The sequence below is a fragment of the Colossoma macropomum genome, unplaced genomic scaffold (genome assembly GCF_904425465.1).
Source record: "Colossoma macropomum unplaced genomic scaffold, Colossoma_macropomum, whole genome shotgun sequence".
Classification (NCBI taxonomy): Eukaryota; Metazoa; Chordata; class Actinopteri; order Characiformes; family Serrasalmidae; genus Colossoma; species Colossoma macropomum.
In genome coordinates, this window is record NW_023495267.1 from 589,107 (window position 1) to 605,949 (window position 16,843).

General features: G+C 41.6%; 1 protein-coding gene across 7 annotated transcripts in view; it reads left to right on the forward strand.

Annotated features, from left to right (window-relative positions):
• The window catches only part of bcl9l (bcl9 like), a 68,207-nt gene extending 51,429 nt beyond the window's left edge, over nt 1–16,778 (forward strand). For 4 of the 7 annotated variants that reach the window (XM_036561676.1, XM_036561674.1, XM_036561677.1 and 1 more), the window contains exons 4-9: nt 2,349–2,474; nt 7,183–7,360; nt 7,558–7,642; nt 10,936–13,333; nt 13,573–13,815; nt 15,093–16,778. In XM_036561676.1, the coding sequence (XP_036417569.1) occupies nt 2,349–2,474; nt 7,183–7,360; nt 7,558–7,642; nt 10,936–13,333; nt 13,573–13,815; nt 15,093–16,297 (4,235 nt within the window). In that variant the 3' untranslated portion in view covers nt 16,298–16,778. Of the gene's footprint in view, nt 1–642; nt 916–2,348; nt 2,475–7,182; nt 7,361–7,557; nt 7,643–10,935; nt 13,334–13,572; nt 13,816–15,092 lie in introns of those variants that run through there. The other 3 variants (XM_036561680.1, XM_036561678.1, XM_036561679.1) reach the window with 3 other exon arrangements.
• The last annotated feature ends 65 nt before the right edge of the window (nt 16,779–16,843 follow it).

Genomic DNA, 16,843 nt, shown 5'->3' on the forward strand with positions numbered 1-16,843 from the left:
TGGACAGAAAGTTGTGGATTATTTCATATCTGAAGCAAGAGTGGAGCTTGATTTCTCCTGTCTTTTAAGCATTATGTACTGATGGTGGTTATTCACTTATTTTTCTTTGACTTTCCCCATCCTAAGGCAGGTGGATTATTTTATGTCTAATCTTCTCTAGTCATTTTAGATGCCCATCAGAGCGCAATTTGCAGCTAAAGTGTGTTTGGGTGGATGCTTGTGTTTCTTTGAAGGGTGTCATAGTATCAGTGACACCTTCGGGAACCTTTTGTTGGGAGGACACAGCTGTAACTAGTTGGTTTTAAGTTTGGAAATTCTTTAGAAGTTGTTTCAGTTCCATTGTGTTCAGTAAGCTTTATTGGCATGACCGGTTACAGTATTGCCGAATCTGTATTGCTTCTTTAAACAAAAAGAGTAAACATTTAGAACATTTAGGATTGGTTTCCCAGACAAGGATTAAGCTTAATCTTGGACTACGTTTTCCTTTCAAAGGAGAATGATAAAGTAGTGGTGAATCAGAAAAATATGTTTTCTTTGGGGACTATTTTGCTTTACAACTCCCTGCATCTCTCTCTCTCTCTCTGTCTCACTCTTTTTCTCTTGCACACTCTCTGTCTCCCCTCCGCCTCTGTCTCCCTCTCTCTCTCACCCTGTAGAAAAACAAACAGAAACACATTCAAATGAAATGCAAGTCACCCTGCCACTTCAAACCACTCTACCCCCACACCTGGACAGGGCCAATGATTAAAGCCTGTGTGTGTTTGTGTGTGTGTGTGTGTGTGTGTGTGTGTGTGTGTGAGAGAGAGAGAGAGAAAGAGAGAGAGAGAGAGAGAGGGAGAGAGGGAGAGCGCAAGAGCTGACTCACTCGTTTACGTAAACTGATGTCTGCTGGGAACAAAAGAGGATGCAGAAAAGGTCAGCTCTTTATCTCTGCTCACTGCCGACACTGCGTGCACAGGCTAGTGACACCACAAGCTAACCTCTCTCTCTCTGTCTCTGTCTCTGTCTCTCTCCCTCCCTTACTCTCTCTCTCTGTCTTTGTCTCTGTCTCATATTTTGTCTGGTATTCAAGGTTGTGAGTTATTTAAAGATGTTTTTCTCCTCACGCCACCTCTGTAAGTGTCTCACAAACAGTCTGGAGCACCTTCCCACTCCAGTGCCATGTTTGTTACACCCCATTAGGACATATTTGGACATGAGCAAGACCAGATGCCTGCATATTTATATTGGAAGTTATCAATATAATCTATGAAATGTGTTCAATTTGATCTTGTTTTGTACATTTACTAAAAAGTAATGGTGATTTTTCTTTTGTTATAAATGCATATATTACAACTGAAAACTACTTTTTATAAATTTTGTCCAGGAAGAAATGATTATCTGAATTTTCTGAATTGAACATGAAGAAATGAGCATGATTGGCCATACACATGTTTCGGAAGTGCCCTAAATGGATGTCTGGATTGGTTACTTTCAGTTGAGAGTAGAGCTTGCAACATAATCACTGCCATACTAACAAATATGCTGTATGTGGGATGTGATTCCACAGATTTTTCAAAATGTCTGCATATTTAAATTGTTAGGATGTAAACAAAGACATTGAGTGGTTTGATGTGAAATGTGTCATTCTAGAGAAACGAGTTATTGTTCACAAGAGTGATGATTGGAACCAGACGTTTAAAGTATTTCATAATTCTAAAATGCTGTAAAATGGATACAGTGCAGGTGTTTAGCATAGTAGCCTAGCATCATCTTAACATTCTGCTCTTCCATAATGATAAATAATGGATAAGCCATCAAATATTATTATGAAATATCAGTCAAATCTAAATATTTGCCCAGTGACAATACTTTTTTAAAGCAAATATCCTAATGCTGATGTGAAACTGATATAATTGTGTGTCCCTTTTATCTACATTGCATATAAAAACTCAGACACATGTTGGTCATTTTGTATAGTAAATAAAATGGCTGTTTTAATATGGTAGGCATTGTGACCCCTGGTTCCTGTCACCACAATTGTGAAGAAATCTGAGTCAGCAAGTTTCTCGGCAATGCAATATTTCACATCCAACCACTCTGAATGACTTACATCTCTGTGATTGAATTATGCAAAAATTAGTCAGTTCCCCTTTAATACCCTTGGGCTGTTCACAGTCTATTGCATAAACACACTGCTCATACAGGTTTAAATAAAACTGCACTGTTATTGTCTGTCTACAATAATACTGTAATACAGTGCTAGTGTGCACTTAGTTTCTGTTTCAGACTGTGCTTCCTGAGGTCTACTGTGTGCGAGCTTTAAAGCATGGGGGTTTGATTTTGTTTGTTTTGTCGGTGGTGTCCAGTAGAGGGCGTGATGCGCAGTAAGCGTCGGTGTGTGCTGGAGAAGAAGCAGCCCTATAGTGGAGATGAGTGGTGCTCGGGGCCCGAGAGTGAGGAAGAGGAGGAGAAACCCCCTGCCGCTACACACAGTGAGTTCTCACACCCACACACAGTTAGTTACGCCACTGCATAAATAAAATGAAAGGAAATCGTTTGTCCTGCTCTGCAGTCAGTGCAACACTGAAGCCCCATCAGTTTTCCCTGCTGATCTTAAGGTGGGTTTGCTTACTTCATACATTTAAGAAAGAACGCCTTAAGTGATGAGGACTTACCGGCAGGTGCAAAATTTTACTACACAATTCTATAACCTAAGAATAACTCAGCTAGTTTTCAATGTAGTCTATTTACTTACTGAATAATAAGCCTTAGTATGTAATAAGCCTGAGATTTTAAGGGGTTAACTTATTGTATAGATAAGATTGGTTAAAACAGTAGCTTAATAAAGTTGGTCTTAGCTGAAAAATCCACAGAGCGTCAGCATTTTCAGTGACACTGCTTATTATTCAGTCAAACTAGCTCATATTACCAACTACAAATGTAATGAATGTGAAATGACTCCTTTTAGCAAATGTAGGAAAACATAGTTGTCTTGGGAAACCACGCAGGTTTACCACACAGACGAATCCCCAAAACTGACATTTTTAAAAGTTTATTTCTGTGTAGAAAAAAGCTCTCCGCTCTGTCATGGTGTCTGAGTGTCTTTTAAAAGTCATCCAGGCACATTTTCTGGCCAACATATAACCACAAACACACTGCTAAAGAGCTCCACAGAGCTGAAGATTGGTTCTAAACAGTGATCGGAGGCCTAAAGAAAATGGGGAGTTTCTTGAGATGGGTCTGACTGGCTCAGCCCCTGATATTGGCAGTGTAGTCATGCCCTATCCTGTAGTACAGTACAGCTTTTGTTGCATATTGGATACTACACTGTATAACTACTGAATAAGAGTAGCATGCAGTATACTGTATATACTGGTGCAGTATGCAGTATATAGTACTCAGTATGCTAGCAGGAGCAGTAGTACTCCAGGACCAGGAGTGAGAAACACTGGTCTTGGTGAACTGTGTCTAGTTTAAATTTAAATACACGCTCATTACAATCCTAGTAGTCTTTGTGTGTGTGCTATTTGAATATATAAGCAAACAGGAATGACAGCTCCCAGAGGGCACAGGAAAACCCACATCAAGATACTATCACATTTATTCCCCCTGTAGCCTAAAGCTGCGCAACATGCTCCTACAAACTATACTGGTGTTGGCTTCACTTACTTTGTGCAAGTGGGAGTTGGTGACCACAACCTCAGATGTTGGAACAACTGTGCCTAATGCTCCATATCAGAGAGAGCTGGTTCTTATTTTGTGTATGAGAGAGAGAGAGAGAGAAAGAAAGAGAGAGGAGAACTAATTAAGCACTTTCATTTGTCTCTACTTTTCCATTCCCTTCATGATACTTAAGAGATAGTTTCTCCCTCAATAGCTTAATGAAACATGCATAAACGTTTTGTCAGAGGTTTAATGCAGAACTTTAAATCGATACCACATTGTCTTTGTTAGAGGAAGAGCTGATATTTGATTATGATCTGAATTTGATGAAGAGTTATCGTTGTGAGTGCCACGTGGGGGGAAAAAGCATCCTTTACATTTTTACCACATTTTTTAAAATTTCTTGACTATTGAAAGAAATCTAAAAGAAGTCCAGAAATGCTAAATAACTATGTAGCAGAATGAAAGTAATAACCCTTAATTTCTAAGGGTTAAACCTGATTCTCCCAAAGTTCTTTTATTTTCTGTAATTCCTCTACAGTTCATACCAAATCCACCATATCAGTATGTTTTATGTTTCTGCATCAGTAAAGGTTCTGGTGTAGAAATAGAGAAGTAACAGAAAACAGTACATTCATCAAGTGAGTAACCACTCCCATCACTGTAATTTATACCAAAATTTGGTAAAATCACAATACCTCACCTCCCCATGTAAAGTGAATCCCATCCAAGTAGTTCAAAGCCACTAGAATCTTTACTGGGAGCGTGCAGTTCATAAAAATTACTGACACTAGTAATAATGACACCAGTAAAAATGACATTATCCTGCCTCCCCATGAAAAACTAATCCCATCGTAATAATACTTGTTCCCTGTGTTTTGTCCCTGTAATTAACTCCTTTAAAAGAGCTTTTAAACCTTAAAAACCTTGTAAAGAAACTTTCACTCTTTTAAGCATCAGGTATGACTCTTTTAGGGCCATGACACACCAATTCTACTGCCCTGTAGTTTGTGTAACATAACTTTGGCACTGTGCATATTGAAATCAAGGATGATATGAGGGCCAGCAGTGAGAGAGCCATCTCTGCAGTGCAGTCAGTCAGTGCAAGAGAAGTGAAATTGAAGTCAGCAAGTGAAGCCCTTTTCACACATGCTTTTTTTGCCTGGGTATTTATTTCTGGTAAAGTTGGCATGGCTAGCCCTAGCTCAGTACCCAGGTAATTACTGGGACCGCTCGTGTAAACAAAAGCTGATACATAACTGGGTAATACAGTGACGTCTAGATTACAGCCAAGAAGGACAATGTTTCTGTGATAGTTCAGTTTAACAGCTGAGTTTTTACTTTAGTTTTGGAAGTGAGAAGTGGAGTGTATTTTGTTCAAAAGGATTTTTCTTCACATTTTTATGTGTGAAAAAGGCTAGACACTTTCTGCAGGGTGTCTACTCATCTGCTCAAGTTTTCAGCAGACCATTCAAACCGATTCACCATTTAAGCAGATTCATAATGACATGAATACAAAATACTACCACTTTCTGGTATGGAAAGTTATTTCCTTTCACGCAGAGGTAGAATGTATGTTCGTAATGGCCGTCAGCTGCAGTCTTTAGTGTATGTTTAAGTGCAGCTTTTCACAGAAGACGTGATGTGACTGAAGGCAATCCCCAGACAGCCTTGGATGGCGCTGGCTCTTCGTTGTTGGCTTGGTTGTCAAGGCCATTAGATTCTCCATGCCCGAGGGTCTAGCTTAAGAATGGTCTGAATCAGCACATAGTTGGTGTCTACTCCTCACCTGTTTGCTGCTATTTCAGGATAGGATTTTGGCTCATATTTTCATAGAAATACTAGTCTAAGACAATAATTAGGCTCCTTCATTGGCTTACACAATAGTTCTGTTAGGCAGAAGGAGAACATAAACGTCTATGCTCTTAAAGCACCCATATAAGGGAAAAACAATTGTTCCTCACTTTTTTTAAATAAACATTTGATGTAGTTTGTAAAAATTGTTAAACATTGTAAAACATATGGTTTTGAAGTGTTTCAGTCCAGGCAGACCAGGTCAGCCAATCAGAACAGAGTTCATTTACATACAGGCACAGTAGCAAAAACAACCTGTTGAATTGTAACGGATAGAGAAAGGTTGCAAAACGGTGAAGTAAAAATAAATGATGACCGGTTTAAGGACAAAAGCTTACTGAAATATTATAAGTGGACCTCAAGATGGAAAGAAATAGAAGAAAAATGTATATATGGTCTTTTTTAAAATAAAGGTACCAAGAAGGGTTCTTTAAACTTTAAAAAGTGTTATCAAACTTTTTCACAGAACCAAAGCTCTAAAGTTTAATTTCGATGTTATGTAAAGGTTCTAAACAAATTGTTTAAGCCACGAACCAGTTAGCAAACTTTACTTTGAAGCGTATGCATTGATGACATTGTAGAACCTGAGAAAATGTTTAAATCTACAAAGGGGGGTTATCACTCTCACTGACTCATATGTGTACAGTACAGCATGCAACTGGAGGCATGTTGTATCGTCTACTTTCCTGCACATGCAGAAACATGTGGACACGGACACATACACAAAACTCTGTCCAAAATCAGTCCAAATGAGTAATCTCATAGGTGTTTTGGTTCACTTTTTTGCATCACAGTGCAAATAAATGGATAATCCAAAGCAATGGAGGTTCTTTTGTGCTGTACTCATTGCATTTCTGTACCTGACCCCTCTCTCAAGTCTTCTTTGGCCCCTTCTTTTTCGTACGTGCCCTATGGCCTTGAAGCATAAAAGGCTTCTTTTCATAAAGCACTCTATTTTGCATCTCTGCATACATCATTTCATGACACAAAAGCCAGGCTAACAGGCGATGGCCATGTGACCAAAGCCTTCCTGAAGTCAATCTGTGAGATTTTAGCTCCACCTAGTGGCTGTTTTTCAGGTTGTGCTGGGTGGATAAAGCATGCATGATCTCTTTTTAATATAATATAATATAATAGCAATATAATGTGTTTGTCTCAAAGACTTAAGTTGCTGTAAATGCAGCCAATAAAATATAAATGTTTTGTGTGTGTGTATATATATATATATATATATATATATATATATATATATATATATATACTTATCATAATATAAGATTTTATAATTTCTCTTATGTGTAAAGCCACGGGTGCAAATTTGGTCTGACAAGTAAAGGAAACCAACGTCAGAATGTTATAGCTTACATGCAGCAATTCAAACATAAAACTGTGTAAACAAAGTACACAACTTGCACTTATATTGATGTCTCATACTTCATTTGTTAATATTAACAAAAAATAATTATTGATAAGAATGATAATATCATACATGTTCAGTAGCAATTTTGTTGCATATTACAGTGGTATCTTCATTTTCCTATTGTGTCATTCTTTGTCTGATCTGTGTGATGTAGATAGGTGTTTTTTTTTTTCCTCGCCATTTATTTATTTATTTGTTTGTTTGTTTGTTTGTTTATTTATGCCATGAATGTGCCAACCATCTCTCTCTCTCTTTTTTCTGAGGAGAACGTGTGATGTCCTGCCCTGGCCAGTCTCTCTCAGGTCCCTCTGCAGTGAGCTCAGTCAGTGAACAGGGTGGGCCTGGTTTAGGGTGTGGCCTTGGCCCAGGGCTACGCTCTGAACTGACCTCTCATCCCCCTCAGCAAGTAGTGTACGTCTTCACCACCAGCCTAGCCAACAGGTGAGGCTTTTTTCTTTGTGACTTTTCAATATACTATTGGCAAATATGAGTTAAAACCATGTGCTGACTCTTCTTTGAGCTAAATAGCATCATTCTCTAAATGTTTTGTTAAAGCACTGAGTGGCATGTGTGTTTTCTAGTTCATAGACTGATAGTTGAAGTGAGTGAGCTTCTGCATGTGTTTGTATATCTGACAGCGCTGCAGAGGCAGTGATGCACGGCCACACGGATTCCATCCTCCTGTTTCACCAGCAAAACGTTCCCCGCACCAAGTTGGACCAGGTTTGTATGCGTTCTAAGACCTTTGCACAAGTTGAAGCAGTACATAAACCCTGAAGGTACAATTCATGCAGGTTAATTTTCTTGAGGTGCTGGTTCAGTGGAGGAGGGTGCTGGGCAGTACTGCACTGATCCAGTACAGTGGACCGATACTGACATTATTAAATGGATTGGGTATTGGCCAGGCACAACTGAGTACAGTAGTACTGTCCCTTAGAAACAGTTGCTCTGAAATGAATGTGTTGTTTCAAATTGTGATACACATCAGATTCTCACTCTGTGTTTTTATTAATAGATCTGAATGCTCTACATACAGCTAATAATTATTAACGATCACATTACAGGCAAACTTATTTGTTTAACCCCTTAAAATCCCAGTCTTATTACGTACTAAGGCTTATTGGGCCTCATACACCACCAGCTCTTAAGAAGAAATTTCTTCTTAAAACCCACTTACAATTTTCACAAAGATTCTGACACTCACTATTGTTTTCTTATTTGAGATTTGTTCTTAGGTGAGAACAGAGTCTACGCGCAGTGAAGCGCACAAAGGTGTGAGCAGTTCTGAGGTTTAAGAACACTATGAATCTGATGTAGGCTTTTTCTCAAGAACAAATTTAAGAAAAAATTTAGGAAGATATTGAAGAATGAGGCCCACTATTCAGTAAATACAGGGACTTCAATGCAAACTGGTTGAGCTATAGCCACGTAAGGAGTTAAAGAGATGAACCGAGCATTTCTTTGCAAAAGTGAAACGCTCCATGTGCTTCTCTACAAAGCATTTTGTAGATTCTGTTTGAGCTGGATTAGTTTTACCTGGGCAGGTGCTGTAATCCAGTACAAATCTGCAGTGTCTCTAGTTATTACAAGTCTGCTAAGTAATAATTCCGGAGTGAATTACCTTCTATAATTCAGGACTACTATTACTGGGGGCTCTCTCAGTAATAGTAGTCCTGTTCAAATTAACATCACTGTAATGTAATAGCAAAACTGAGTAATAGAATACGCCTCTATGTGACCTGAAGCTTGATTTGATCCAGTTCCTTAATCTTTAATTTCATGACAAGACTACTGAAATTCAGATTTTTGGTGATGACCGAATTACATAGAGAAGGAATTGAAATATCTTGAAAGCACCTCTAGCAAAACACCTTACTAACTCTGTGCTAGTTTATATGCCATTTAGCTGCAAAACATGTTGTTACTGTTTGGCCCCTGGTACATAATACTGACAATAACATCTGTGCAATGATATTTCAATTTGGCCTATTTGGGATAATTTTGAGAAGTTACACAGATCCTTTATTCCATAGGAATAGGCCCATCAAATCACACACAGATTACATTATCAGAGCTCTGCTGGTAAAACTAATCCAGCTTGGACCATGTTTTAGTCAGCAAATAATTATTTCAAAAAGAAGAACACTTCTTTCAATTCAATGTAGGCTAAACAAATTGCGATTTTAAAGGTCTTTTTTTTTTGGTCATTTGAAAAAATAATGTAAGTTGTCTACAATGATCGGTTAGACTTTGTAGCTCTAAAATAAATTAGAAAGATATAGTCAAATATAGTCGAATTTGAAATACTTTGCTGATGTGCTCTTTTTAAAAATCCTTTGTTACTAAAATTATTTAAAATAGAAATATCATGTCTTAGTATGAACTCTTTAATTGTAACAGCACATTATATGAGGTATACAGATTTTAATTAAAATTTGGAATCAGTATCAGGAGAGAAAAGATCTGATCAGTGCATCCCTAGACAAGACCTCCTTTTTGGGTCTACCAGTCACTTCAGTCTTTTACATCTTTAGTGTAAACTACCTTTTTCTGAGAGTGTCCTTTTTTTAGCTGATATGCATACTAAAATGTACTCCCTTAGTTAAAGGGATGGATAGGGAAGGGCATTTTAAGATTTCTTGCAAGTTGACTATCTGCATTGTTAAAGGAATAGTATTAAAATAAGAAAAGCATTTGAATTGTCAAGAATGAAAACAAAAACGGAATGAAGTAGCATAAGAGGTGAACTGTTTCTGATCATTTGGTTGACTTAGTAATTTTTTTATGTTTAAGCGCATGTGATTTAACATACTACCAGTGGTGGGCAGTAACACAGTACATGTACTTTCACTCCACTACTTTCAAAAGTAAAATATCCTACCTTTTACTAAAGCCCTCACTAAATACTGACTGTCCAAATTGTAGCTTAGCAACTGTAACAGGCCCAGGCACTTCTAACAAGTTTTTAAAATTTAAAGATATGCAGTAATGTTTTGTGGGGAGAGTGTTTTTAATCAGATACCCGGTGATATTCTTAAGCAGGCAGTATACTTAAAACAACAAAAGAACAAAACAAAATCAAACTACGTGCGAACACACTGTTGTAGATATACAATATAATATTTGTATATGTAGGATATATATGCTTAAAAAGAACTCTTAGAACCGCTAGATGCTCCGTACAGTGACAAATGTGTGACACCATGTGGCTCAGTCACACTAAAGTAGAGGTCTCAGATCAAACAAAGTGGTGATTTTTTGATTTTGAGAAATCCAGCGTTATGCATTTCTAGAAACAACCTAGGAACTCTAGCAACTCCTTTTACGTGGGCCGTGTCTGCAAAACGTATCTCCTCTGCCAGAGGAGGTGACTTCAGCACCCTGGAGAGCAGCTGGTCGTACTTTTTCTTGTTTTTCGGGGTGGCCACAGCACACAACACAGAAGATATTGAGCTGTCGTGTAGGATGCTTATCTGCCCATATGCAGACATTTTTTACCCAAATACCAAACTTGATTTTCATCCACACCTTTGGATTTACAAGTAGCTGTAATAAACATTAGAGTGTGTGATGGTTATGGTTTCTCATTTGAATAAGTGGCTTTGTTTGTGCTCCTAAAAGAGGAAGGAAGGAGAAAGTATTTGTATGTATATGCATGTGCTCTTGCAGGTGGCAGCGTGGGAGGCTGCATTTGTTTAAATATCTATTTAAGTCATCGTGCTTATGCTTTGTTCCCTTTTTTGTTTTAGAGAATTTCAATGGGAATGATGCACCTGTGATTGTCAAGTGAAAATTACTTGTTTTTCTTTAAAGAATTTAAATGTGTTTGTATGGAAACTGAAAAATAAGGTTTTCTGGGTGTCTCTGGAAGCTGAAAATTTACTTGCACAATGTCTTTGTGTTGTAGCTAATATGTGTAAGTAATCTGTTTTGACCTCTAGTAAAAAGTTGTTTGTACTGTTTATTTTATTAAATTTGTTGATTATTATGTTTTTTTCTTTCTGTCTTTCTGCCAGTGCACTGGCATTGGGAAGCTTCCCAGCCTACCGGAGCAGCTCAGCTCTAGTAGCACCCCTCCCATGGGCACACCCAAATCCCAGAGTGGTACACCTCGGCCAACCTCTGACAGCGGGGTTGTTGGAGGGCACCTGGCAAGCGGAGGTACTCCCTCTTCCACAGTTCACCCAGAAAGCGAGACTACCCAGGCCCATCCCGGGGGAACTCCCAGTCACAATAACAGTGCAACATCTCACCCATCTGGACCAGGAAGCACAGGTCCACAGCCTGCTGGGGTTCCAGGATGTGGAGTTGTAGATGGGTCAGGCGCTATAAATCATCCTGGTGCAGGTGTCTCGCCCACAGCCAGTCCAACCGTGTTGTCTACGCACCTTCAGGGTGAGCATGGTCAGCAGGGAGGCCCAGGGAATTCTGATGGACTGTCTAAAGAGCAGCTAGAGCATCGTGAGCGTTCTCTGCAGACGCTCAGAGACATTGAGAGGATGCTTCTGCGCAGTGGCGCAGGCGCTGGGCATGGAGACCCAGGAGGTCCTAACAGCAACTCAAACAACAGCTCCAATGTCAATAACAATAACAATACTGATGGTAGTAGAGGTCTGGAGGATGGAGAGAATGGTGGTGGAAATGCTGGCACCAACAGTGGCCTGCCTTCTGGTATGCCTCCTATGGGAGGAATGAAAAAGTATGAGGAACCTCTGCAATCCATCATTTCACAAACGCAGAACCTTGGTGGGCCTGGGATGGATGATCCTCTGATGGGTCCACACCATGGCTTGCCACCTCACCACCACCTGTCCTCACCCTCAGGACTCGACATGGGGCCTATGCTAGGACCTGAGGGGCTAACACCAGAACAAATAGCTTGGAGGAAACTGCAAGAGGAGTATTATCAGGAGAAGCGTCGGCAGCAGGAGATGAACCCCCACACACACCCCCAGCATTTCCGCATGATGTCTGAGATAAGCATGGCAGGGGGGCCGCACCTCATGATGAGGGGTCCCCCACCTCCGTATCACAGTAAGCCTGGAGATCAGCAATGGGGACCAGGGCCTATGATGGGAGGAGGGATGGGAGGGAATTTGAGGATGATGGACATGCATCAAGAGGGGCCTCGAGGGCCTAGATTTCTTGGGCAGATGCAGCGAGGACCTCCAGGTGGTGGTGGATACCCAGGAAGCCCTGGCACAGTTTTACCAATGGAGGGGCTAGGGCATCAAAGACCTCCTAGACCAGGAATGGGCTGGCTGGATGACATGCCACCCAATATGGGTGGAGGAGGTCCATTTCATGGGTGCTATCCCCCTGGTGGGCCTGGTGGACCACCTCAGCACATGCAGGGTGATCTGGACCGACCCTTAACACGGGAGGAGATGTTCCGTATTATGGAGAAACGTCAGCTACAAGGGCTCCGCAGGGTAGAGCTTGAGCAGTTATCTAGGCAACAGCAACAAGGTGGACTTGGAGGGCCAGGCTTTCCTAATCCTGGTATGGGAGGAGGCCCACCATCCCGTGGTGATCCTATGGATTTTCCCAGTTCTCGGTCCATGATGAGCTCTCCCATTGGTGGTGCAGGTGGGGGTGGTGGCCCTTTAATGAGAGACATAGTTGACTCTCCTTTAGGAGGAAACCTAAATATAAACATGGGCATGAACATTAATCTTCAGCAGCAAATGTTGGCCCAGAAACTAAGAGGAGGGCCTGGGGCAGAGATGTTGAGCCCCGAGGACATCTCCCGTATAAGGGCTGCGCAAAATGGCCGGGTTGGTGCTAACAAAGGAATGATCCCTGGCCCAGATGGACCTCTTCAGTTCCCCAATCAGGGCACCTTTCCAGGTGGACAAGGGGATGGACCCTACCTCCAACCGTCAGGCCCTGAGATGTTTGGACCTGACCAGCAAGGTCCTCCGCAAATTAGCGGCACTTCAAGGCTAAGCCATATGCCCATAAACACTGGCCAGAGGGGTGCAGATCTGGGTTCACGCCATCCCTCTGACCTTTCCATTAATGTCAACCCTATGGGCTCCCCTGCCATGCCCCCGCCTCACCAGCTCAAGTCACCCTCCCTTAGCCAGGAGCCATCACCGCTCATGCCCTCTCCTTCTGCCCCAGGCCTGAAATCCCCCACCCAGCTACCACCCACTGGACCACCACACCCTCCTCTGCCAGCTGCTTCTGGAGCAGGAACACCCTCTACCACATCCATGAAGTCGCCCCAGGTCATGGGTTCATCTCTTGGACTCCGGTCACCATCTGGCTCCCCTGGACACCTCAAATCTCCAGCCATGCCTGTTGCCTCTCCAGGTTGGACTGCCTCACCCAAGACAGCCCTGCCTAGCCCTGGGGGTCCACCTAGCAGTAAGGGAGTTGGCAATGGAGGGAGCAGTTCCACTGAGACGGGTAAAGAATGTTTAATATAAAACATGTTTGTCGTAGTTTGTATTATTAAAATAATGATTCAAATCGTTGTTACTATAACCTGTCTTTTATGATGTTTATGATTATTGAATTATATTTTTCTGTTATGGATTATTAATAACTGTAAACCATACATATGATTAATTTTATGAAGATTTTTTTTGTATAAAGACACTTTTGAGAATTTTATGAAGGTTTTTATCCTGACTTTCCTACTGCAGGTATGTCCCTGCCTCCCAGGAGCTCCACCTCAACACCCAGCAGTCAGCCTCCCAACATGCCTTTCACCTCTTCTCCAGACGCACCCCCATCCCAGAATCCTCTGTCCCTCATCATGTCTCAGATGTCCAAGTACGCAATGCCCACCTCTACTCCTCTCTATCATGATGCCATCAAAACAATCGCCACATCTGATGACGAGATGCCACCAGATCGACCCCTCCTTCCTGGAGCCAACATGCCAGGTGCAGTCTATTGAAGTAACTACCTTTAGTTAGTCAGTATAACTGCCATTAGTTTTTCTCATGTCTGGTTTTGCAGATCCAGTCAGCTGCCACAAGTCAGTTTGTGAAATTTCTACCATACTATATCTGCACCAGTAAACTGTAAGTGCTATTATTGTGAAATGGAAGAATTTAGTAGCAACAACAGCTCATCCATAAAGCGGTAGACCATGCAAACTCTGTCACTGTCATGAAAAAACTTTGTCAATTTTTGTCATTTTTTACTTTTTTTGCCCAATCTAAAAACTTCAGTTGCCCTTTGCACTGTCTTAAATCTTCATGAATAACAGACACATAACAACAACAAAATTACAAAATTACTTGGAAGAAGAAATCTTGCTGCATTAACTTCCATTGCAAGTTAAAGTTTTGCCCATTTTCTGTGAAGTTACCATTTTGGAGATATTAACTTTGGGAAGGTCCCTTCTTGTTCCAGCATGACTTTGCCCCTGTGCACAAAGCAAGGTCCATAAAGACATGGTTTTATGTGTTTGGCCTGGAGGAACTCAAATGTCCTGTGCAGAGCCCTGAACTTTATTACTGTAGACATATCTGAGAACTGTCTAGGCATTTTCCTAATATTCTAATGCGCAGCTTTGTAGACATCTCTCAGTCCAAGACTCCCAACCTTCTATGCCACTCAAGCAGAACTAAACACAATAGTGTGAGAAGGGAGAAATGAGTGAAACAGGCACTACATATGAAGATGGTGCTGTGTCCATGGCTCACAAAAAAATTATCCAGCATTTATGTGGTGTTTTTATGTGGCGATGTCTTAAAGCAGGTAAGATTCTCTTTTGCTTTACTGCTGGATGTGCATCCAGGGACTGCACAGACATGGAATTCTAGCTAGGCCAGTTGGACAAACAGACAAACATACGGATGAGCAAACAACAGGCAAACAGAGAGAAACATGCACTAGCTTTCGTAGTTAGCTTTTGCTCATTAAGTATTATTTCATTATTTTATGACTGAAATAAAGTTGGATGTATAGTTGTAGTAAACCTGGGTAGGCGGGACAAGGTGTATGTGAGAAATTCCAGCAGAAAACATTAGTGTCAACTAATTAGAAAAAAAAATGATTTCAGGTTTCTTGGGGCTTTAATACATGTGTTTATCACAAATTTGTAATTTATTTTGCATCACCTTAGTTTAAGTACTCTATAATTACATACATGTTTATTCATATTTATTCTAATTACTGTATATAATTAATTTTCTGCTGTGTCTTATAACAGGAAATATTGCAAATCACCAGTCCACACAGATGCTCCTGTCCCAGGGCTCAATAGGACCTCACAGCAGCCCTCAAAGTCCTATGGGAATGGTTCTCCAGGGAGGTCAGCAGTTATCCCATGATCCCTCTGGGCCAATGCTGCCTTCCCCTAACCCCATGGGCATGTCAGCGATGATGGGAGGTGGAGGGGGCCCTCCAGAAGGGATAGGACCCTGCAATGTGTCCCCTATGCACCCTTCAAGCCAGATGGGTGGATTTTCTCGCATGCAGGGAACTTTGCACTCCCCGATTGGCGGTATGGGGCAGCAGTACCCGCAGCCTCCTGATGATGTCCTCCCTCCACAGCAAATGCACCTTCTCAGTAAGGGTATGCCCCATCAGCGTCCCCCTCACCCATCAGACTCTTTCCCCTCCATGCCCATGGGAGAGGGGCCAGACCTGAGTGAGGTCATCAGGCCCACACACACAGGCATACCAGAATTTGATCTGTCTCGAATCATTCCTGCCGACAAGCCTAGCAGCACCCTGCAGTACTTCCCCAAGAGTGAGGCTATGTCCCAGCCGCAGCAGACCCCTCACCAAGGCCCGCCACCTCAGCAGGTTCCTTCAGCCCAGCTCCTGAAGCAGCTCTCCTCGTCCGGGCCCCCTCACAACAGCGCCCCCTCCTCCAACCCTCACATCGCCAACTTGCAAAACATGATGGCTGAGCAACAGCTTCCTCTGCATCCCTCGCACTGCGGCCTGCGCCCTGGGATGGGCATGAACCAGGGAGGGTCCAGAGGTATGGGCTCAGGTGGCGGGATGGGGCCTGGACCCATATGCCATCCAGGGCACCTGATGGGCAGGACAGGTATGCCTCAGCAACAGCAGCAACACCATCATCAGCAGCAGCAGGCTATGATGGCTAACAGCCTTTTGCAGCACCAATCCCATCCACCACAGGGCATGATGTCGCCACAGCAACATCCACACAACCTTATGGCCCAGCAGAACTTGATGATGATGCAGGCCAAGCAGAGGGGCATGGCCATTCCTGGGGAGCACTTTGGCCAGCAAGGGCCACTCTTGTCCCCTCAAGGGCCCATGATGGGACCCCCACACCCACAGTCAGTCATGATGGGGCCCCAGGGTATCAGACAGAGGGGCATGTCTTTGGATAGTCCACTGGGCTATGGACCTGGAGGCATGGCAAACATGCCTTTCTGAACATGTTTCTCCGTAAACCTGTAAAAACCTTGTTTTTTTCTTATGGGTTACTTCCAACTCTGACATGTTTTTATTGACGTTTATTGATTGTGGCAATCAAATGCTAATATAATTGTTATTAGAAATAATCTCTTAATTCTGAGATAGACAATGAGAGAAAAGGCTAAATCATTACAGTAAAGCAACAAATTCTGAAGCCATTTTTTAAAGTGTCTGTAAAATATGTATATTTCACAGATCAATGTGTTTGTTTTAAAGGAGGTGACAGGGGAAAAACTCAGTTTCTAATTCCATTTTCTCTGGCTACCAAACTGTTGTGCAAGGGAATATATAAATATATATATAAATACAAATTCTCTCTATATATAGTTGCTGTAAATAAGATGCAATTTGTGCTCGTTTGCAACTGTTCTGTATAACTGTGTTTAATAGAAGTCTAAAAGCAAATAATAAGGAAAAAAAATCTGCAAATCTGCTCAAAGTTTGTGTTGGTCTTGCTTGATGTTGAGAAGTTTGATGATGTGGATAATTAAAGATGGAAGAAAA